At 41.7% G+C, this 21815-nt stretch overlaps 2 protein-coding genes and 1 pseudogene across 11 annotated transcripts in view; 1 reads left to right on the top strand and 2 right to left on the bottom strand.

The window, feature by feature from the left end:
- Positions 1-7869, top strand: part of CATSPERG (cation channel sperm associated auxiliary subunit gamma) — a 100314-nt gene extending 92445 nt beyond the window's left edge. For 8 of the 10 annotated variants that reach the window (XM_051989107.1, XM_051989105.1, XM_051989106.1 and 5 more), the window contains 14 exons: positions 271-478; positions 589-651; positions 2396-2576; positions 2718-2836; positions 3372-3452; positions 3695-3751; positions 4288-4444; positions 4566-4629; positions 5011-5106; positions 5623-5709; positions 6485-6577; positions 6687-6786; positions 7239-7359; positions 7492-7869. In XM_051989107.1, coding sequence (XP_051845067.1) covers positions 271-478; positions 589-651; positions 2396-2576; positions 2718-2836; positions 3372-3452; positions 3695-3751; positions 4288-4444; positions 4566-4629; positions 5011-5106; positions 5623-5709; positions 6485-6577; positions 6687-6786; positions 7239-7359; positions 7492-7601 — 1537 coding nt within the window. In that variant the 3' untranslated portion in view covers positions 7602-7869. The remainder of the gene's footprint in view (positions 1-270; positions 479-588; positions 652-2395; positions 2577-2717; positions 2837-3371; positions 3453-3694; positions 3752-4287; positions 4445-4565; positions 4630-5010; positions 5107-5622; positions 5710-6484; positions 6578-6686; positions 6787-7238; positions 7360-7491) is intronic. The other 2 variants (XM_051989108.1, XM_051989111.1) reach the window with 2 other exon arrangements.
- The window catches only part of YIF1B (Yip1 interacting factor homolog B, membrane trafficking protein), a 165458-nt gene extending 144001 nt beyond the window's left edge, over positions 1-21457 (bottom strand). The window contains 1 exon segment of the mRNA XM_051989112.1: positions 21376-21457. Coding sequence (XP_051845072.1) covers positions 21376-21419 — 44 coding nt within the window. The 5' untranslated portion in view covers positions 21420-21457.
- LOC127556169 (ADP-ribose pyrophosphatase, mitochondrial-like) lies at positions 14869-21464 on the bottom strand (annotated as a pseudogene).
- Positions 21465-21815: the final 351 nt, after the last annotated feature.

Genomic DNA, 21815 nt, shown 5'->3' with positions numbered 1-21815 from the left:
ATTTTACGAGTACTGAATAAATATATCAAGGGATTAATGAATAAATAATTTGCTGTTGTATGGACAAAGAGATGGAGGGAAAGCTGAATGGGTAAATAAATCAATAGATGGATAATTGACATACAAACATGGATGGAATAGATGGATAAATGGATGAACACTTAGAGGGGTGGCTGATAAATGATATGTGGATGAAAAGAGATGGGAAGTGGCTTGCTCGGATTGGCACAGGATGCCAATCAAACCTCTTTCTTTCCCTATCATATGTAGCCCAACCATCAACTTCCTCACTAACTGCCCATATCAGAGATTGAAGCTATATAAATTGCCGAATCTACAACAAATGACACGGCTGGAACGCTATCATGCAAAGGCACCCCATGTAAGCTCTGAATTGGCCTTCCACAACAAAATCTCCCTGGCCATCTACCAGGGCCTTGTCTACCACTTGCTCTGGCTGCACTCCAAGTATAACAAGGTGTGTTTGGGTGAAGGAAGGGAAGTCCTAAGTACCCGGGAAGGGAGTTGGAAAACTCAAGGGGTTTCCTTCCCCAGCACTTGCCTGAACATTTTCGGTTGCCTTTCCAGCCCTATGCTGATCCTGTCCATGACCCCACCTGGCGCTGGTGGAAGGATAAGAAGCAACATAAGGTAAAAGGGATGGGCAGGGGGTAATCCTCCAGGCTCGTTTTCCCTCCTGCTTCTGCATTCTGCTGCAGGGGCAGGGGAGGGAAGTTAGGGGAGTATGTAGGCAGGGATTGTGAGACAGCCAGAGGTTCCTCAGCAGTGTACTGAAGGAGAGAAGGTTGTTAGATTTTCAGGGTGAGCATTATGCTTTGGAAATCACCAAACACTACAGCTGGAGATCTACTTGTTAAACCATCAACCAGCATGCCCTGGGGCTTTGGAAGCAGGGACAGGGGATACCATAGCCAAGGCGGATTACTAACTCAGTGGATGGCAAGATCTCAAAAGCAAAGTCCTTAATGGTTTGAGGCTGGGGTCATATCAGAAGTCCTTAGGGGAGGGCCTCAAGGATATGGGCTTGGCTCAGTGCTAGTTAATATTTGGATCAATCATTTGGATCAAGACATAATATGTTCATTAAATCTGAAGGGACAGAAAGGAGAGATAGCTTATACAGTGGAGGAGAAAGTTTAGACTGAAAAAGATCTGGGGCAAAAGAGCACAGGGCTGAATCTGATATGATGAAATTCAGGAAATAATAATGTACAGTCTTAAACACTTGGGTTCAAAAAGTCAGTGTCCAAAGCACAAGCTGGGGATGGTTTGGCAACACACAGGAGGGAAAAAATGGTCTTAAGGTCTTAGTGGATTGCTAGCCCAACACATCTCCACCCTCTGATGTAACAGCCCACAATGTCAGTGCCATCTTTACTCCAGTGAGAGAGAAGCAAGGAGGGGACAGGTGGTGCACTTGTACTCTGTCCCATCCCACCTGGAAACCTGTGTTTGATTCTGGCTGCTACCTTTCCTTAAGGCCACTGACAAGCTAATAGTCTAGGGGAGGGCATGAAGGATGATGAGGGCACTGGGGGTCATGCTGTGGGAGAATCGTAGACAGACCTGGCCATGCTTAGCCTGGACAAGAGAAGACTTAGATGGAGCCTGAGCGACTGGAGCGTTGCTGTGTGAACAGCAAAGTAAGTTCCTCCTCCCCATCCTTGGGAAGACCAGAACCCAGACTGTGGAGTGTCTCCCCTCCCCAAGAGTCTGCCAGACCCCCATGATTTGTCCTTTGTTACCTGCATAAGATATCCAAATCGGGTTCTAAGAAAGCACTTCCAAGCTGCGCCAACTATCTGTAAAAGGGACTACTACTCAGTGCTGGCAGCCAGCTACCCCCAACCCCACTTCTTTCACTGTCATCCACTTTCTGCTTCTTCTCCTATTAACATCAGGGGTAGAGAGCAGGAAAGCAAGCTGACTCCCAGCCTAGGCCCAAAGACTTCTGTCAACTACAGCCTCCAATTTGCCAACCCTGTCATTGAGCCATCTTCCCACCCAATACTAGCTTCTTCCTCCATTCTTCCCTATCTCTCACCTTTAAGTGTACAGCTGTTTTCATCAAGGCTTCGCCCCTGAGAGCAAAACTGGGAATAGTCTGGAGGAAAAGGGAAGAGAGGCAGGGAAGATGAAGAGAGGCAGGTTTAAGGAAAATAATCTACCAATCAGGGCTTTCCAGGAGAAGAGCTGAGCAAAGCTGGATGGGGTTGGGGTGGGGCAAGGTAGAGAAGGAGGTACCCTGGAAGGGGATTCCTCTTTGAGTCTATGAGTTCCTGTCCATTTCTTTCTGGGATCCTTGGCTCTATGGGGACTGATGGGATTTTCAGGAGGGGCCCAAAGCCTAATGATCCCTCCCTGCCTTTGGCAGGCTTTCTATTTCTACAGAGCTAGTAACTTTCAGAATGTATACGGCATACACATTGACATGGATGGCTATGAAAAACTTTATAAGGAGAAGGCAACTGGGCTGCCCAAATACATGTACTTGGACAAGGGGGATACATACCATTTCAGCTTTTTCCTCTTCATTCACAAAGCTTCCTGGAAAAGTGGGTGGATCTATGGGGACCTCAAGGGCTGGTGGAATGGAATCAGGTTGGGGGGAAGATGATGGGACAGCCAGGCAGGGGGCTGGGAGGAGAGTCTTGGAGCTCCTGGCCCACCTTTGTCTCCTTCCTCTCCTCCTGCAGACATCAATATGTTAGCAAAGTCACATGTGCAACCAGCTATTTTGTTGTCCCACCCTCAGTGTGTGAGAGGATCCTTGAGAGCGCAGCCTTTTATTAATCGAAATGCCATCCTCTTTACGGTGAGAGGGGAAGACCATGTGCCCAAACATACATGTGTATTCCTGTGTGGAGGTATTCTAGCTACAGCTCAATTTACCTGGATTCTTGGGCAAGAAGGAATTAACATCTTAGGTACCAGATGAAGTGACTGTGAAAGACAAGACAAATAGTTGAGGTTCCAGTCTCAGTTCTAAGTCTCAAGGCTCCTTAGCCAGTAGCGTGCCTCAAGTCCCCACTGCACCCCAACACATTTATTAGGTGACCTCTACAAAGCAGGCACTGCACTAGACCTGGGACACAGTCAATCACCACGCATTTGTCCTTCTTCCCTCCAGGACTCGCATTTTATACAGGATAGGGGCACAAGACAAACACGGCCACCGAATCACATAGAATGGTTGTAACTGAGTTGTAACTAGTAATCTAGCTAGGATGGGCCTTATGGCCTCAGGACAGGGTCAACTCTGTCCTCTCCTCACCTCTCCTGGAGAGGACTGAGGGGAAGGTAGGGAGAAGCTCTCCAGAACCTTAACACCTTCCCTTCAACCTGACCAGTTGACTATCACGGACACAGGCAGATGTTTCAATCAAAGTATCAGTGGACACAACTTGATGAAAACAGCTGTACACTTAAAGGTGAGAGATAGGGAAGAATGGAGGAAGAAGCTAGTATTGGGTGGGAAGATGGCTCAATGACAGGGTTGGCAAATTGGAGGCTGTAGTTGACAGAAGTCTTTGGGCCTAGGCTGGGAGTCAGCTTGCTTTCCTGCTCTCTACCCCTGATGTTAATAGGAAAAGAAGCAGAAAGTGGATGACAGTGAAAGAAGTGGGGTTGGGGGTAGCTGGCTGCCAGCAATGAGTAGTAGTCTTTTTTACAGATAATTGATGCACCTTGGAAGTGCTTTCGTAGATCCCGATTTGGATATATTATGCAGGTAACAAAGGACAAATCATGGGGGTCTGGCAGACTCTTGGGGAGGGGAAACACTCCACAGTCTGGGTTCTAATTTTCCCAAGGATGGGGAGGGGGAAATGTTCATTCTCCTGCTCACTCAAAACTGACTCCTTCCACCTTTTCCCACCCCAACCTCCCATGTGGGAATGGTAAAAAGCATACAGTGGTCCTTGTCCCTTGGTGGGTTTCAAGTGGATAAAATGTTCTCTCTGCTCTTCAGCTCTTAGAGAATGAGGAGGAAGGATCTTAGAAGTCCCACCACATGGCCATTTCCCTTTCTCCTTCAGCTCTACATATTAGTGGGTAGAGCCCAACTAGAGTCAGCTCCAGCCAGGAAGGCTTGCTCCCAGTCAAGGGGGTACTCTGGGGGATTCCCTGGGAGAAAGGCCATGGCATGTTCCTGCTTCCTCATAGCTTGGCCTAGAAAGGGCAGTGGGGAATTGGGAGCAATGGATGAATTTGATGTTTCTCTCTTCCCTCTTACTTTCTTTCTTCCTTCCCCACTTCCTTGGACAGGGCAATCGGCAGATCCCCACCTTCATCGGCTGCCCCCCAGGCAAGCGGCTGGCCTTTGACATCACTTTGACCCTTCGGCACAACAAGAAGACCAATAAACGCTACTTTGACTGCGTGCACCCAGACCCTGAAATGCCTTGCTTCTTATTCAGTGATCGTGAGAGAGGGGCCCCTGCCCAGCCACCCAGCACATGACCTTCCCCCAGCCCACTACTAGCCCTCTGCCCTAACACAGCTCTACCCTTTTCCCAGTTCAGCCTTGTTTCCTCCTTCCACAGCTTTCCACCCTTTCTTCCTGATCCAAGACATGGTGACTGGTGAGTCCGGAAGCTTCAATGGCAGGTGAGCCCCATGCCTTCCCTGTTGTGGCTGCTTTTGGGAAAGCCTTGGGAAAAACAGGGGACTTCAGTAGTATTGGTTACATGCCACAGTGAGGTACAAATCCTGCCTGAGGAAGTGCTGACAAGCTAAGCCTTTCCTTAAAACCCCCAAGACCACTTTCTTTCCTCTGGACCTCCCCTCTTGGCCCCTGCCTCTTGCCTCACTGTGTGGATGTGTGTGTCTGTCCGGGTCTGTGTCTGTGTTTTGTAGGGGTGGGATGAAGCCAACAGTGATCCTCCCTTTGTCAGGGTGGAGAAGAATTTGGGAGGCAGGTGGAAGGGGACAGGGAGCTGCCTATCTGGCTGGGTTCCTGTTGCCCAAGCCCTTGTGTCTCTGGTGCAGCTATGTCCTAAAGGTGATTGGTGGAGGAACTTCCCTGGACAACATAGTGGATTACTCAGAGGAAGATATCATCCGCTACAACAGTCCTAATGACACGTAACTACTGTTCCCAAGCCCATAGGGCTCCTGGAGGCTCTTCCCCACAACAACCTTCCCCTGCCACTTTTTCCCAAGCCTTTCTGAGGTCCAGAAAGGCAGAGTAATTGTCCAAGCTGGTATCTGTAATATGTGTCGGAGCTGGGATTCAGACTCACGTCCTTTGGCTGTCTAAAGCCAGCTCCTGTCCCATGGCACCATCTTGGCCTTGAGGGCCAAACCGAATCCAACTAAACCTTTCTCTTTACAGTCTTACAATGACTTGAAGACAGCCCTCATGGCCTCTCTTACCCAGCTTCTGCAGGTTAAGCAGGCATAAAATCATAGATTTAGAGCTAAAGGTCCGAGGCCACAGGATCGATATTTGTTAATAGCAAAATGCCTCCCATGAGCTGAAACATGGCCTCAGGCAAACCTGTGCACAAACGGCGTGCAAGCACTCACAAGTATCCAAGTTCACCAGACGGCTGGCCTAGGGCCCAGCCAGAAGCAAAACGTAGCCTTTCCTCTCTCTAGCTCTGAGAGCCTCATCTGGATTGTCAGGGACAAACGGAAACAGTCACAGACCTTTAGGATCCTGAATTATAACAGCCCTGGCATTGAGTAAGCAAGGCCCTGGTCCCAGAGTCCTTCTCTCTGCCTGCCAGTATCTGCAGGCTGCTCCCAGCCCTTGGGGAGAGGGAAAGAGTTCCCTGCTGCCTCAGTATCTGCAGGCTGCCCCCAGCCCTTGCGGACAGGGAAAGAGTTCCCTGCTGCCTCAGGGTCTGCAGGCTGCTCCCAGCCCTTGGGGAGAGGGAAAGAGTTCCTTGCTGCCTCAGGATCTGCAGGCTGCTCCCAGCCCTTGGGGAGAGGGAAAGAGTTCCCTGCTGCCTCAGTATCTGCAGGCTGCTCCCAGCCCTTGGGGACAGGGAAAGAGTTCCCTGCTGCCTCAGGGTCTGCAGGCTGCTCCCAGCCCTTGGGGAGAAGGAAAGAGTTCCTTGCTACCTCAGGATCTGCAGGCTGCTCCCAGCCCTTGGGGACAGGGAAAGAGTCTCCTGCTGCCTCAGTATCTGCAGGCTGCTCCAAGCCCTTGGGGACAGGGAAAGAGTTCCCTGCTGCCTCAGTATCTGCAGGCTGCTCCCAGCCCTTGGGGACAGGGAAAGAGTTCCATGCTGTCTCAGTATCTGCAGGCTGCCCCCAGCCCTTGGGGACAGGGAAAGAGTTCCCTGATGCCTCAGTATCTGCAGGCTGCTCCAAGCCCTTGGGGATAGGGAAAGAGTTCCTTGCTGCCTCAGGATCTGCAGGCTGCTGCTGGCTACCTTCAAGATGCAGTGTTGGGGGGGTGGAGGTGGGAGGTTGCCTTGGTCCCCAGTGTTCCATAGCTGTACAATCCCCCTAGGTGGCTCTGTCTGCCGAACTCTCCTTGTCATGATATCATCCCCACGTCTATCTATTCTCCTGAATTCTATTTCAAAATCATGGTGAGCAACAGGTAAGATCTTCTGGGAAAGAGAAGAGAAGGTGGTGTGGAGGCATATGGGAGAGCCCCTCGTTTTCCCCTTGGGCCCAATGCCATCCAAAAACAAACTCTCTCTGGCCAGGGGTGTAGACACAAGTACCTACTGTGATTATCAGGTCACCTTCCTCCTCCACATCCATGGCCTCCCACTCAGTCGTCGAAGGGCCCTCTTCTTTGTATGGGTGAGCCTCTCTTCTCCCTGCCCTTCCCCTGCCCTTCCTCCATCACTCCTTTCCCAGTCTTCCCCAGTCTGGTATGGTGGGAACAGCTCTGACCTAGAGTCAGAGGGCCTGGATTTGCATCTTGGCCCTGCCAGTTCTTGGATGACCTTGGCCAAGGTATTTGACCTCTCCTGGCCTCAGGTCCCTCATCTGTAAAATGAGGTGATTGAATTGGATCCTTAGAAGATCCCTTTCAGCTCTAAATCTCTGCTTCCGTGGACAAGGCTTGATGTAACTATTCCTCTCCTTTGCCTCCCTTTCCATCATCACCACCTCTTCCCTAAAGCCTTTAGGTCTCCCGCCTTATGCCCATGCTTTCATGCCATCCCTTGGAATTCTTGGGGATGTTTTCCTTCATTCCCGCTCTGCCCCATGGTCCTCAAGTCTCTCTCCTAACCTCTTACCCTCACCAGATATCCTTGTGTGTATGCTTGGGTGTTGTCTTTTTGTACCTCTTGTCCTTCTTCCTCTGGCCACACTTAAAGAATGGCTGGATGAAACTTAAGGCAAAGTTCACTGATCTCATCACTACAGGTAAGTCCTTGGGCAGTTGGCCAGAGGGAGTCAGGAGGGCCAAGGGCAAACTAGGGGCAGGGAGCAGGGGCAGCATCCTTTGAGTTATACTAGGAGGCTGCCCCACTAATGTCCTGGATCTTCTCTTTGCAGAATCTTTCTATACATACACATCTGCCAGTACTCTGCCCTCTAGGATCAGCTCCAAGATAAGTACATCAGAGAAGACTTCTGCCAAAAAAAAAGTCAAGAAAACCACATGAGGCTGATGGCCTCTGCAAACCTCTTCCAGCTTCTCCTTATCTTTGGTCTCTTCTCTTCCACCCCAACCTTCTTCCCCTCTCCATCCCTTCTGGCCTATCTTCCTTTCAGGATACCCCTTTCCTCTCTAACTCAACATTTCCTGAGACTTTCCAGCCCCCCCCACCTTTTTTTCCTCCCTAGTTCCCTGCCATCTTCCATTCCTTCTGGCATCCCCCTTCCCTTCCAGCCTTCCTCATCCTCTGAATCAATCAATAAAAAGCCACTTCTGGGGAATGGGTATAGTGCATTGTCTGGGCCATGGAGTATCAGAGGAGGCCATCTCTTTCCAGAACCTAGTGCACTCTGGGTTGGGGATGGGGGGAGGGTGGAAAGAGGGAGACTACAGCACAAGGACCTGAGAAAAAAGAGAGGAGGACCTCCTTGAGTGCTAGCCTAAGTTTGGGAAATGGCCAGCTAATGGCCAGCTAAACTGATGCTCTAAAAGTATGTTCTAAAAGAGTCTGGAAAGGACATGGAAACCACAGTTGTGGGGGACAGGCTCTTCTCTTCTCTCCTTCTTCCTCTCTACATGTCTGCCACACTGATCAAGGATGGAGCTAGGGAACAGGCTGAGAGACATATTCTTCCCATGCTCCTAATCTCATGAGCTCCAGTCCCACATCAATTGCTTTTGGATATTTTGATCAATGTGTCCCACAGGAATCTCAACTTTAATCTGTCCAATACAGAATTCATCTCCACCCTCCCCATACCTTCTCTTCCCTGTTCCAAATTTACCCATTGATGATAGAAGACATCATCACTTACTTGTTATCTAAGCTCACCAGCTCCAAATCATTAACACCTTTATCTCACCCCACATCCAAGCTGTCTCAATTTTGCTTCCACCATCTCAACAGCACTCCTAAATGTCCTATTTTTCTTTAAAAACAAATACAAACTCCCTTAGCATCTGAAACCCTTCCTAATTTAACCACTGAACTTCTGCAGCTTTGTTATACAGGCTTCCCTTAAACACACACACACACACATACACGCATGCATGTACACTCACATGCACACACACACACACATATACACATATTATAGTCCAGGCAGCAGGCAGAATATTAAGGTTCCCCAAGTAGCAAGACAGATGTTAGCAGTCTCTACTAAAAACAAAATGGCTAATGCCTTCTTTTTTATTTTTTAAATTATACCTTTTTATTTACAAAACATATGTATGAGTAATTTTTCAACATTGATCCTTCTGTTCCAACTTTTCCCCTTCTTCCCTCCACCCCCTCCCCTAGGTGGCAGGTAGTCCAATACATGTTAAATATGTTAAAGTATATGTTAAATCCAATATATGTTCACATATTTATAGTTATCTTGCTGCACAAGAAAAATTGGATCTAGAAATAAAGAAAAAAACCTGAGAAGTGACAACGGCTCACCTGGGATCACACTGAGCACTCCCAGTGCTGGGTGGGTGTGGCCAGGTCCCTTGAGACTCCAGTGCTTTAGGGTACACTCTTTACCTTTTGCGTTTATGTTGGATGTTTTATAACTTCTCTGCTGATCTACTGGCTTGCAACCAGGGCAGAGTAGCCAACACTGTGGTTGAGTCCTCCCCAGAGATTCTCCATCCTGCGGACATCGCCTCCCTACCCCCGGTCTGCTCAGTGTGAGCTGGCCTCCGTGCTGTGCCTCCTGGCGTGCACCTAGCGCCCATGCCCAATCAAAACAGACCTTTTCTGGCAATCTTTGAAGTTATCTTCTGCTGGTAATTTGCTCACTCCCCATATTTGTGGATTCTGCCAGTCCAGCACTATTTCAGAGGCTGAATTTTTAAATTAGTATGAGGGTAGTAGGAAAGCTCGGAAAGAAGTGTGTGTTCTCTCCGCCATCTTGGCTTTGTCCCTCTCCCTATGCCTTCTTAATGGCTTTAATTACAAGTTCAGAATTCTAAAGTATAGAAAGATAGAAGTCTGGTAACAAAGGATGGATGCAATAGTGTGCAATAGTCCTGTATAAATTGTCAGTTGATCTAAACAATTGGAAAAATATTACTTATGGATATGTTAAGCCAACATAATGAAAATGGCTATACCCCCTAAATTAATTTACTTATTAAATGTCGTGTCAACTGAACTAAATTATCTAGTTTATTATTCTAGATTATTCTAGTTGCTAGAATAACAAAATTCATATGATAAGAATTCCAGAATCTCAAGGCAAATAATGGGGGGAAATGAAAAGGGGAGCTTAACTACTTGTAGTATAGTTTAAGATCTTATCAAATTCATTTGGTCATCAAATTTATTTAGTACCAGTTAAAGAATAGCTGAGTTAAGCTTGACTTTAAAAGTAATGAAATAGGAGAGAAAAAAATTGGCCAAGAAAGAAAAAAGAACTTTGATTATAGAAAGTTACTGTGGTGATAGGGAAGACCAAAACACCAATAGAGAAAAGGACAATATACCCATCTGCAAAACCTGAAAGGAATGTGAATTGGTATCAAGCTAAAAGAACCTTCCTGGAAGAGCTCATAAAGAATTTTTGTTAGAATCTTAGTGTTGACTCAATGGAATTGATAGAAACAGTGCTTATGTGCTTGGGTTTACACCTTTGGAGTTCACACCTTTGGGAGAATTCACACATTAGAGGTCACACATTAGAGCTCACACCTTTAAGAGTTTACACATTAGAGCTCACACATTGGAGTTCACAAGTACAGGAGATTCACAAAATTAACTTTGCAACTTTGTGAATTCACACCTCCCATAATCCCATTCTCAGAGGAGGAGTCAACCTTTGAGTTTACAACTCTAAAAGAGCATAAATAGAGCTGAGTTAGTGAAGTGAAGTCAGTTCGGAAGATTGCTAGGAGTTGGAGTTGAGGTAGAGGTAGAAGTTGGCAGAAGCAAAGGACTAGCAACAAGAATTCTTGGAACCAAGGAAAACTAACTGGGCTATTTTGGAAGAGACAATAAAAGACTGGATTTTAACTCCTGGCTGCATTTGAGGTGATTTATTACTTTGAATGAAAACTAAGGCTGCCTCCAGAAAATCTCCCCAAGAAACCTGCTCCCACAGAGAACCACTATATATTATAAAAAAGAAGAGAACACTACATTTTGGTGCCCAACGTGGGGCTGACAGGACCCTGATTTTAGTGGAAAAGCTCCGATCCTGATCTCAGTGGAAAAGCCTCTGATCTTGATCTAGTGGAAAAGTCTCCTTAACCCAGAAATTTGGGTGAGAACAACAAAGAAATTTTGTTAAAAGAATTAAAGAATTTCAGCTAAGATGGGACAGATGTTTAGAAAACAATCTGTTTCTCTTCAAGGCAAACATTTAGAGAGCATTGTCAAGGTTATGAAAAGCCAAGGTTTGATTATAATTTTGCAGCAGATCACTGAACTTTTAGAAATTGTAAAGTACATATGTCCTTGTTTCTCTATGGAGCTCAGTCAGGAGAGGTCAGCTGAAAAAAATTGAAAGCCCAAAGTCAGTGAGTTCGGGAGATTGACAAGCTAGAGACTGCAGTCAGGCAGAATGAAGGATTTGGAGGAGTAGAACCAAGATTCAGAGAGAGCTAGAGGCAACAAAGGACAAGCTGCAAGAGCTCTTGGAACCAAGCAGAGAGATAGGCCTCTAAGAAAACTAACTGGGCTATTTTGGAAGAGACAATAAAAGATTGCATTTTAATTCCTGGCTGTATTTGAGGTGATTATTACTTTGAAGGGAAACTAAGGCTGCCTCCAGAAAACCTCCCCAGAAACCTGTTCCCAAAGAGAAATATCATATATTATAAAAATAGAAGAGAACACTACCGATTTTTAAAATTGAATAATAGAGGTAGATGAAAAAATGGGAAAAGAAGAGGTATGCAAGAGTAAGTCAACTTACTTGGAAAACAAAGGAAAAAAATAGGAGAAAATTACTTTTAAAAATAAAATTTAAATTTAAAGAACAATTCCAGTACTATTTGAAAAAATAGGGAAAGGAGTCCTACCAAATTCCTTTTATGACACAGATATGGTGCTTATAACTAAACCAAGTAGGGTGCAAACAGAGAACGAAAATTATAGACCAATTTCCCTAATGAATATTGATGTAAAAATCTTAAATATTAGCAAAGAAATTACAAAGTCATCCCCAGAATAATACATCATGACCAAGTAGAATTTATGCCAGGAATGCAGAACTGGTTCAATATTAGGAAAAGTATTAGCATAATTGACTATATCAAATAACCAAACCAAACAAACAATAACCAAACCAAAAACTCATATCTCAATAGATGTAGAAAAAGCATTTGATAAAATCCAATACCCATTCCTATTAAAAATACTAGTGAGGGACAGCTAGGTGGCACAGTGGAGAGAGCACCAGCCCTGAAGTCAGGAGGACCTGAGTTTAAATCTGGCCTCAGACACTTAACACTTCCTAGCTGTGTGATGCTGGGCAAGTCATTTAATCCCAATTTCCTCAGCAAAAAAGAAAAAAACACTGGTGAGTATAGAAATAAATGGAGTTTTCCTTAAAATGTTTAATAACATTTAAAACCATCAGCAAACCTCATATATAATGAGGACAAACTAGAATCATTCCCAATAAGATCAGAGATAAAACAAGATCTCCCACTATTACCATTACTATTCAATATTGTATTAGAAATGTTAACTTTGGCAATAAGAGAAGAAAAAGAAATTCAAGGAATTAGAGTAGGTAATAAGGAGACCAAATTATCATTCCTTGCAGATATGATGATATACTAAGGGAACCCTAGAGAACCAACTGAAGAACTATTAAAAACAATTCCTAACTTTAGCAAAGTTGCAGGATACAAAATAAATTTACATAAATCAGCAGTATATATTACCAACAAAATTCAGCAACAAGAGATATAAAGACAAATTCCATTTAAAATTCAGTAGTATAAAATATTTGAGAATCTTATCTGCCCAAGAGAAAGCCAGGAACTATATGAACACAACTACACAACACTTTCTACACAAAGTCAGATCTAATCACTTGGAAAAATATCAAGTGCTCATGGGTAGGCCGAGCAAAAAAAAAAAAAAATTAACAATACTACTTAAATTCATCTATTTATTTAATGCCAAACCAAAGTCCCAAGAAATTATTTTACAGATCTAGGGGGAAAAGAAGTTCATCCAGAAGAACAAAAGGTAAAGAATTTCAAGGGAATTAATGAAAAAAGTGCCAATGAAGGTGACCTAACTATGTCAGATCTAAAACTATATTACAAAGCAACAGTCATCAAAACCGTTCGGTATTGGCTAAGAAGTAGTCAATCAGTGGAACAGGTTAGGTTCACAGGATAAAACAGTCAATGACTAGTAATCTAGTGTTTGACAAATTCAAAGACTCCAGCTTTGGGGATAAGAACTCACTATTTGACAAAAACTGCTGGGAAAATTAGAAACTAGTATGTCAGAAAATAGACATTGACCCATACCTAACACCATCTACCAAGATAAAGTTGAAATGGGTTCATGATTTAGACATAAAGAGTGATATATTAGGGCAGCTAGGTGGCACAGTGGATGGAGCACCAGCCCTAAAGTCACGAGGACCTGAATTCAAATCTGGTCTAGCTGTGGGACTCTAGACAACTCACTTAATCCCAATTGAATCAGCCCCCCCCCCAAAAAAAAGTGATATTATAAGCAAATTAGAACAGAGGATAGTTTACCTCTCAGATCTATGGAAAAGGAAGGAATTAGTGACCAAAGAACTAGAGCTCATTACTGAACACAAAATAGATAATTTTGACTATATTAAGTTAAAAGGTTTTTATTTTTAAAAAATTGAATGCATTCAAAATTAGAAGGGAAGCAAAAATTGGGAAAACATTTTTACATCAAGAGTTATGATAAAGACCTCATTTCTAAAATATATAGAGAATTGACTCAAATTTTTAAGAATTCAAGCCATTCTCTAATTGACAAATGGTCAAAGAATATGAACAGACAATTTTCAGATGAAGAAATTGAAACCATTTTTAGTCATATAAAAAAGTGCCCTAAATTACTATTGATCAGAGAAATGCAAATTAAGACAACTCTGAAGTACCACTACACACTTCTCAGACTGACTAAGATAACAAGAAAAGATAATGATGATCATTGGAGGGGATGTAGGAAAACTGGACCACTAATATACTGTTGGTGGAGTTGTGAAATGACCAAACCATTCTGTAAAGCAATTTGGAACTATGCCCAAAGAGCTATCAAACTGTGCTTACACTTTGATCCAGCAGTGTTTCTATTGGGCCTATATCCCAGAGATCTTAAAGGAGAGAAATGTTTGTGGCAGCCCTTTTTACAGTGGCTAGAAGCTGGAAACTGAGTGGATGTCCATCAATAATTGGAGAATGGCTGAATAAGTTATGGCATATGAATGTTATGGAATATTATTTTTCTATAAGAAATGATCAGCAGGATGATTTCAAAGAGACCTGGAAAGACTTACATAAATTGATGCTAAGTGAAATGAGCAGAACCAGCAGATCATTGTACATGGCAACAAGATTATACAGTGATTGATTCTGATGGAATTGGCTCTTTTCAACATTGAGATGATCCAGCTAGTTCCAACGATCTTGTGATGAAGAGATCCATCTTCACTTAGAGAGAGGACTGTGGGAACTGAGTATGGATCATTTTCACTCTTTCTGTTGTTTGCTTTCATTTTTCTCATTTTTTTCCTTTTTGATTTGATTTTTTCATGTGCAGTAAGATAATTGTACAAATATGTATGTATATATTGGATTTAACATATATTTTTACCATGTTTAACATATATTGGATTACTTGCCATGTAGGAAAGGGATGAGGAGAAGGGAGGGAAAAATTGGAATGCAAGGGTTAATGTTGAAAAATTATCCATGCATATGTTTTGAAAATTAAAAAAAGTTTAATTAAAATAAAATTGATCAAATGAAAAAAAAATCCATTGAGGAAAACATCCTGAAAAGTAGAATAAATCAAATGGGAAAAACTTAACTAAAGAAAATCGTACTTTAAAAACTAGAACAAGGCAAATGAAAGCTAATGAGTATGAGACATCAAGAGTCAGTCAAACTAAAAAGAATGAAAAAAATGGAAAATCTAAAATACCATGACCTGGAAAATAGATTCAGGAGCCAGAATTTTAAAACTTTAAATTATTGGACTACCTGGCTACTATAAACCCAGCTTTTGATTCATCTAGTTTGGTATTTTGCATATACTCTGCATGGAAGTTAAAATAAAGTAACAATATACAGCCTTGTCATATTCCTTTTCCACCCTTAAATCAATTAGATGCTAGGTGTTTGGTTCTAATTGTTGCTTCTTTGTCTACATATAGGTTCTTCAAGAGAGAAGACTGATCTGATACTTTCATCTCTTTAAGAACTTGCCACATTTTGATAGGGTTCACATAGTCCATAGTTTTAGTGTAGTCAATGAAGGAGCAGTAGATTTTTTTTTCTGGAACTCCCTTTTCCCCCACTCCACCCAATGTAGGCAATTTGGTTTCTAATTCCTCTGTCTCTTTAAAAACCAGGCTGCTCTTCTCTTAATTGTCAATTCACAATTGCTGAAGCCTAGCTTGCAGAATCTTAAGCATAATTATATTAGTGTTTGAAATGAGTGCAACATTTCTTAACATTGTCCTTCTTTAGGACTGGGCTCCCAGCTTAGAGTACAACACTTTAACAGTATCATCTTTTAGAATTTTGAGTAGCTCTGTTGAAATTCCATCACCTCCACTAGCTTTATTGTTAGCAATGCTTCCTAAGGCTCACTTAATTTCACTTTCTAGGATGTCTGGTGCTAGATCACTAACCACACCATCATGGTTATTGATGATGTTCAGATCTTTCTTGCATAGTTCTTTTATATATTCTTGCCATTTCTTCTTAATTCTTCTACTTCTATGAAATTCCTACCATTTTTACATTTCATCCTGCTTATTTTTACAGAAAATGCAAAATGCCTAGGACTTGATAATAGCATTTATGAATCACTTTAAATTTGGCAAAGCACTTTGCAAATATCTCATCTGATTCTTACAATCATTCTGAGAGACAAATATATTATTCCCATTTTACAGATGAAACTAAAGCTAAGAAAAATTAAGGGTCACACAGAGAAGTGAGGCTAGAAATTAAGTAGAGAACAACTTTTCCCGTTGCATGCCATGACAAGCTCTAATCAATCAAATACATGATTTAGACTTAAAGGGTCACATGAACCACAGAAGACAGATGCTAAGCAGGGCATGTGCTATTTTTCTTTTTTTTTTTCTTTTTCCAAATTAATTTTTACTAGCTTTTTATTTACAAGTTATATCATGGGTAATTTTACAGCATTGACAATTAATTGCCAACCTTTTGTTCCAATTTTTCCCCTCCTTCCCCCCACCCCCTCCCCTAGATGGCAGGATTACCAATACATGTTAAATATATTAAAGTATAAATTAAATACAAAATAAGTATATATGTCCAAACCATTATTTTGCTGTACAAAAAGAATCAGAATCTGAAATATTACCAAATTTATTTTTTAAAATTTATTTCTAATACACATTGCTTTATGAATCACATTGGCAGAAAAAAATCAGAGCAAAAGGGGAAAACATGGGAAAGGGGAAAAAACCATTAAAAAGAAGTGAACATGACACGTATTGTTTATATTCAATCTCCTTAATTCTTTTTGTGGAGGTAGATGGCATTTTCTGTCTAAAGTCTATTGGGATTGCTTTAGATCACTGAATCACTAAGAACCAAGTCATTCCTAGTTGATCATGGCACATTCTTGTGTACAATGTATTCGTGATTCTACTTGTTTCCCTAAACATCAGTTCATATAAACCTTTCCAGGCTTTTCTAAAATCAGCTTGTTCATACATTTTTATAGAATATCCCATTATCTTTATATATCACAACTTATTTGGCCATTCCCCAATTGATGAACATCTACTTGTTTTCTAATTCTTTGCTACCATAAACAGAGCTGCTATAAACATTTTTGTGCATGTGATTGTTTTCCCTTCTTTATGATTTCTTTGGGATACAGTGATGGCACTGCTTGGTCAGAAAATATGTACCGTCTGAAAGCCCTTTGGGCATAGTTTCAGCTTACTCTCCAGAATGGTTGGATCATTTCACAAATCCCCCAACAATGCATTAGTTTCCCAGTTTGCCCACATCCCCTCCAACATTTATCATTATCTTTTCCTGTCATCTTAGCCAATCTGGGAGGTGTGAGGTGGCTCCTAAAAATTGTTTTACTTTACCTGACATTTTTCAAAACAAGGAGTTCCACCTGTGCCAGCACATTCCATCTTCTGATGCTGCCAATCTGGTTCCTCAACCTGAATGTGTAGAAGCTCCAGTACAAACAGAAATGACTTCTCCTTTGACTTCCGACCTTCCATCTTTTGCTTTGCCCTTTTCTGCCTACTCTCCAGCCTTCAGATGAGGAGGACCGGTGAAGTATGGTCTCCATTCTGTACTTTGCTTGGTCTCATCTCCAATCACCTTCAGGAAGATGAGTGGTGCCTTCCACTCAAGGGTAAACATTCTCACACTTGATCATGCCCCTCCTATCCTCTCCTCTGCAGATCTTCATTCAAACTGCATTTTCCTCCTTATCCTGCCCTCAGATTTTTTTTTTATTTCCATCTCCTTCCACCCTCCCATCCCAAAGTTCCAGCCAAATGCCATTCACACCTTTTGCTATGCCATCTGGAATGGAATTCCACAGGCAACAAAGTTTCCTTCATCCTAAATCTTTCTTTTTATTTCCTTCCATCTTCTAGTTATTATTGGAATCTGTCTTCCCTGGATGATACAAGCACCATGGCCATTGTTTACAACCCAAGTTCCTCTTAGTCACTCTTAAGATGGGGGAGTTGGAGTATTACTTTCTTCCTATTTCTACTTTCTTTACCTCCATCATAGTACTACTAATAAAATAATAGCAAATACATACAGCTTGTTATGTTTCAGGCAATATGCTGAGAAAGCTCACTTGTAATCTCTTCTCCTTTAAGGATCATATATTTACCAGCCAATCAAAATGCTGATAACTGTTGTCTACCTCTAGGATACTCTTCAGTCATCCTTTTTTTTTTTTTTTTTAAAACACACTCAATTTCTAGACAAGTTTTTATTGAAAAGAATTTTCTAAAATAGAAACATTGTGAGCTCTGGTTGTCACCATTCATGAAAAGAATAACTAGATTTTTTTCATAAAATTAATCCTTTTAAAGTGAAGAATGCCCAGAAAGATTTGGTTCTTAAAAAATGCTTCTACACGTGGCCACCCAAAACTAAATTTGAAGTAGGTGCTACAAGAAAAATTCGTCAATATTGAATTCTACTATGTTGCTCCTTCTGGAGCACACAATGCCCCCCAAAATGAAGCAACTATCCAAACTTCTAGTGCAGAAATGCAAGAGAGAAAGAATGGTATTAAAAAAAAAATCAACCCAGCTGGGAAGAAAGTAGAGAGGACACTTATTCAGGCACATATTCATTCAGCAACTTATTTATTTAGGTCTGTAATTCTTTAAAAAGCAGGAGTAAATTAATTTGGTTTAAACTATTTCTAAATATAACATGTACAGAGGCTACTTTTTATATTCTTTATATTCTTCTCTTCATAGCTAGAAAGTTTTCTTCTCTTGAAACATTCTATTCTATTTTCTATCCTATCCATGAGGCAAAACCATTCAAATACAATTTCAGAAATGAATAAAACCATCAAAATAAGTGAACTGCCCTGTCTAATTTGTGTTTTGCATCCTCTACCATTGTTCATTTAAAAATCTGAAATATACATGAAGACTCTTAAGCTATCATCCAAGGCAATCCAGGACTGAGTCCTCACTCTAGTGAGCTCTTCCTTTCTTGGCTACATGTTTGATGAATCGGCAATGACTAGCATAAACTTTGAGTTTGTCATTGATGTCACCTAGTTCACTTTCCCAAAATCAGCTCCTGCTTCCAAAGACAGATTATCCATTGTCTCACCTGCTTCATCATGATAGTTTACAGCTTCTGTCTCCATCCATGCATTATCAGTCTTCAAGGATCATCCACATATATCTTACAAATTACTAAATGTTCTTGGCTCAAGAATTTGCTTAATTGATCTTCTATCTCTTGCTTCTCAGCACTTTATTTCTTCAAGGAATTTATAGCTTCTTCACCAAACTCTAATTTTAAGGTAGCACTGATTTTTCTCTCCTGGATCTACCATCTTCCCCTTAGATTGCTCATTCTCCATAGTCTTTTTGATTGCTGCAAATTATAATATATCTTTCCCAAAATGAGGTTGAATGATTTTATTTCCACTTCTGTCCCTTTTCTACCTAAAAATAATGAGATATGCATCATGTTTTGGGCCCCAGCATCCCATCCCAAAAGTCCTCAGGAAATTGGTCTTTTCTGACTGCCTGGATTTTTAGTTTGTCCATTTTCAATCTCATACAAGCCATTCTGGCTCTTTTGTTTGTTGTGTTCATCCTTTTCATTAAACTTTGGAGAAAATCTTCTTTTACTGATCTGTGGATCTGCCTACATAGGTCCAGCCCAGACAGACTACAGTATGTCCCATGGAATTATATTCTTGCCACTCAACAAGCAGCTACTTTTTCACTGGGTACCTGTATACATTTTGAACCCAGATAAGGTGATATCCGAGACGTGTTGTTGGAATTTTCATCAACAATATTTGAACCTGACATAATAACTAGGTTTAGATGGAATAGATGTGATGAAAAGAACTATGGTAAAGCAACTCTTGCCTTAGAAGCTGAAGAGGAACTCAGCTGCAGCCCCCAGAGGCCCTGCCAGTCACATAGGACAGTCTCTCAATGAAACAGACAGTAGTTAGGGCCTGAGCCAGGCTTCCCAGAGGCACTTCAGGGCTCAGCAGGAGACTTTGCATAGAGATGGGTTCTTCATCTATCAGCCATAGATTGGTCCAAGGCTCCTCAGGCAGCTCAGCCTTTGGAATAGGGAAGTGCCACCTATCCATGTGGCAACCTCACAGCTCAACCTCTTATACATACATATTGACCCTCTTTAAAAAAAAAAAAAAAAACACCTCTATTTGCTTGCATTTTGTTTTCTTTCTCAGTTTTTCTTTTTCTTCCATCTTGATCTGATTTTTCTCGTACAAGATAACTGTATGAATATGTATACATATATTGGATCTAACATGTATTTCAACATATTTAACATGCTAGGGGAGGGAGTGGGGGGAAGGAGGGGAAAATTTGGAACAAAAGGTTTCGCAAGGGTCAATGTTGGAAAAATTACCCATGCATATGTTTTGTAAATAAAAAGCTTTAATAAAACAAATATTACTTTAAAAAGAAAAATGTTTTGTTTCATATTTTGAATCATCTCTTATGTTTGCTGTGTACTTGACAATGCTTTTTTCTTTTTCTATTTGTATTTAACTTTTAAATAAATGTATAAGACAAAAAAAGAAATGCTAACCATGAACACTAATTTAAGAACTAAGAATAACTGTTATGGCTCAATCTCCTTTATATATATATATAAGTGGCCCTAGCCTTAGCTGCCTTAAAGCCCTCCTTCTTGGGGAGAGGGGGGAAAGGTTGACCTGCCAGTATCATTTTCCTCATTCTGAAATTAATTGAACTTCTGTTTATGCCCTGGCTCTCCTGGCTTTAGCCTGCTCTGGCCACTCACAAGTTAGAAGGCAGTTCCATCCAGGTGAAACAAAGAACTGAAAATCAAGGGTGTCCCCATCAATTGGAGAATGACTATAGTACTGTGTCACAAGAAATGATGAAGGAGATACTTTCACAGAAACTTGGGAAGAGTTACAAACCGATACAGAATAAAGTGAGCAAACTAGGAGAATAATTTATATAATAATACTGTAGAGACAACTTTGAAAGACTTAAAATTTTTTGATAAATGTAATGACCAACAGGATTCCAGATAATCCTTATGCTATCCATGCTACCCACCATCTGACAAAGGATGAACTCAAGATACAGAATGAAACATATTTCTGGATATGGTCAATTGTAGAAGGTCACAGTCAGTGGGGGAAGTCTGGGTGAGCTATAAGACTCTTTAGCCCAGAGGGAACCTGCTGACAATGTCTGGTTCAGCTCCCCATCTTCTCTAAGGGCCTTCCTGCGAAATCAGAGGCGGTGACAACCTGTGTTGAGATTGAAGTGGAGTGATACCACGTGGCAAACTACATACAATAGCAAGTTGTTTATGTGGTCCCAGTGTCGGTCATGTTTTTGTTGCATTATATAAAGAGGAAAGCCCTTGAAATAAATGGACTCCATTTTTCCATCCTTGGGAGTCCCACCTCATCACTTCTCTACTAGGAAGGTATATTTTAATCACCCCAGTGGGGACTCTAGAAAGCAATGGTACATTTTGTCACCCAAACTTGGGGGCTCTAGAAAGCAACAGTACGTTTTGTTACCCCAACTTGGAGGCTCTAGAAAGCAGGACAGAAGAGCAAATGTGAAAATGTATTTTGCTTGACTGTGCACATACAAGCATACATGCACATATATACACACACACCTGTGTTAAAAGAAGACTAGAACCTCTGATATGAGGGATGTTGTGATTCTCACTTGTGGCTTAAAGATGCTATAGTAGGTATAGCAAACTATTTTGGCAGCCAAGTTGAGGATAATTGAAGGGTCTCAAACTTGTCAGTGATTTAGGGGTATGTCTACTCCAAACACGTGAAGACTTACCTTGTTGGAATGGATGGATGAGAACAATTTGTTTCAATGGCCATGAAAGTAGCTGATGCAGGTGTGTGAGCTTAGTCAGACAGCTAAGGCACCAAGGTTATCCACTGCATCCTGGGCAATCACCACTCATTTTGACTTTTATCTTGCCACTGGACTTTGATAACTCTGGAAGAGAGAGGTCAATGACATCACACAACCACCTCACTTAATTCCAATTTATACATGAATCAAAAGAATCATCCACACTATTTTCCCATTTTTATCTATTTCAAAATTCTGTTAATAAATGATAAAGCAGCAGGGGAAGAAAAACTAGGAGTTGTAGTCACAATCCTGCATGCAGGCAGCCTAGGTCACATAGTCATATTCTTACCGAAAATAGCACTGGGATTCAGTGGCTCTCTGGATCTCTGAGCAGCCTTTTTAAATAGACCACATTG

Source organism: Antechinus flavipes, chromosome 3 (assembly GCF_016432865.1).
Source record: "Antechinus flavipes isolate AdamAnt ecotype Samford, QLD, Australia chromosome 3, AdamAnt_v2, whole genome shotgun sequence".
Lineage (NCBI taxonomy): Eukaryota > Metazoa > Chordata > Mammalia > Dasyuromorphia > Dasyuridae > Antechinus > Antechinus flavipes.
This window is presented reverse-complemented; position numbering and strand designations above follow the sequence as displayed.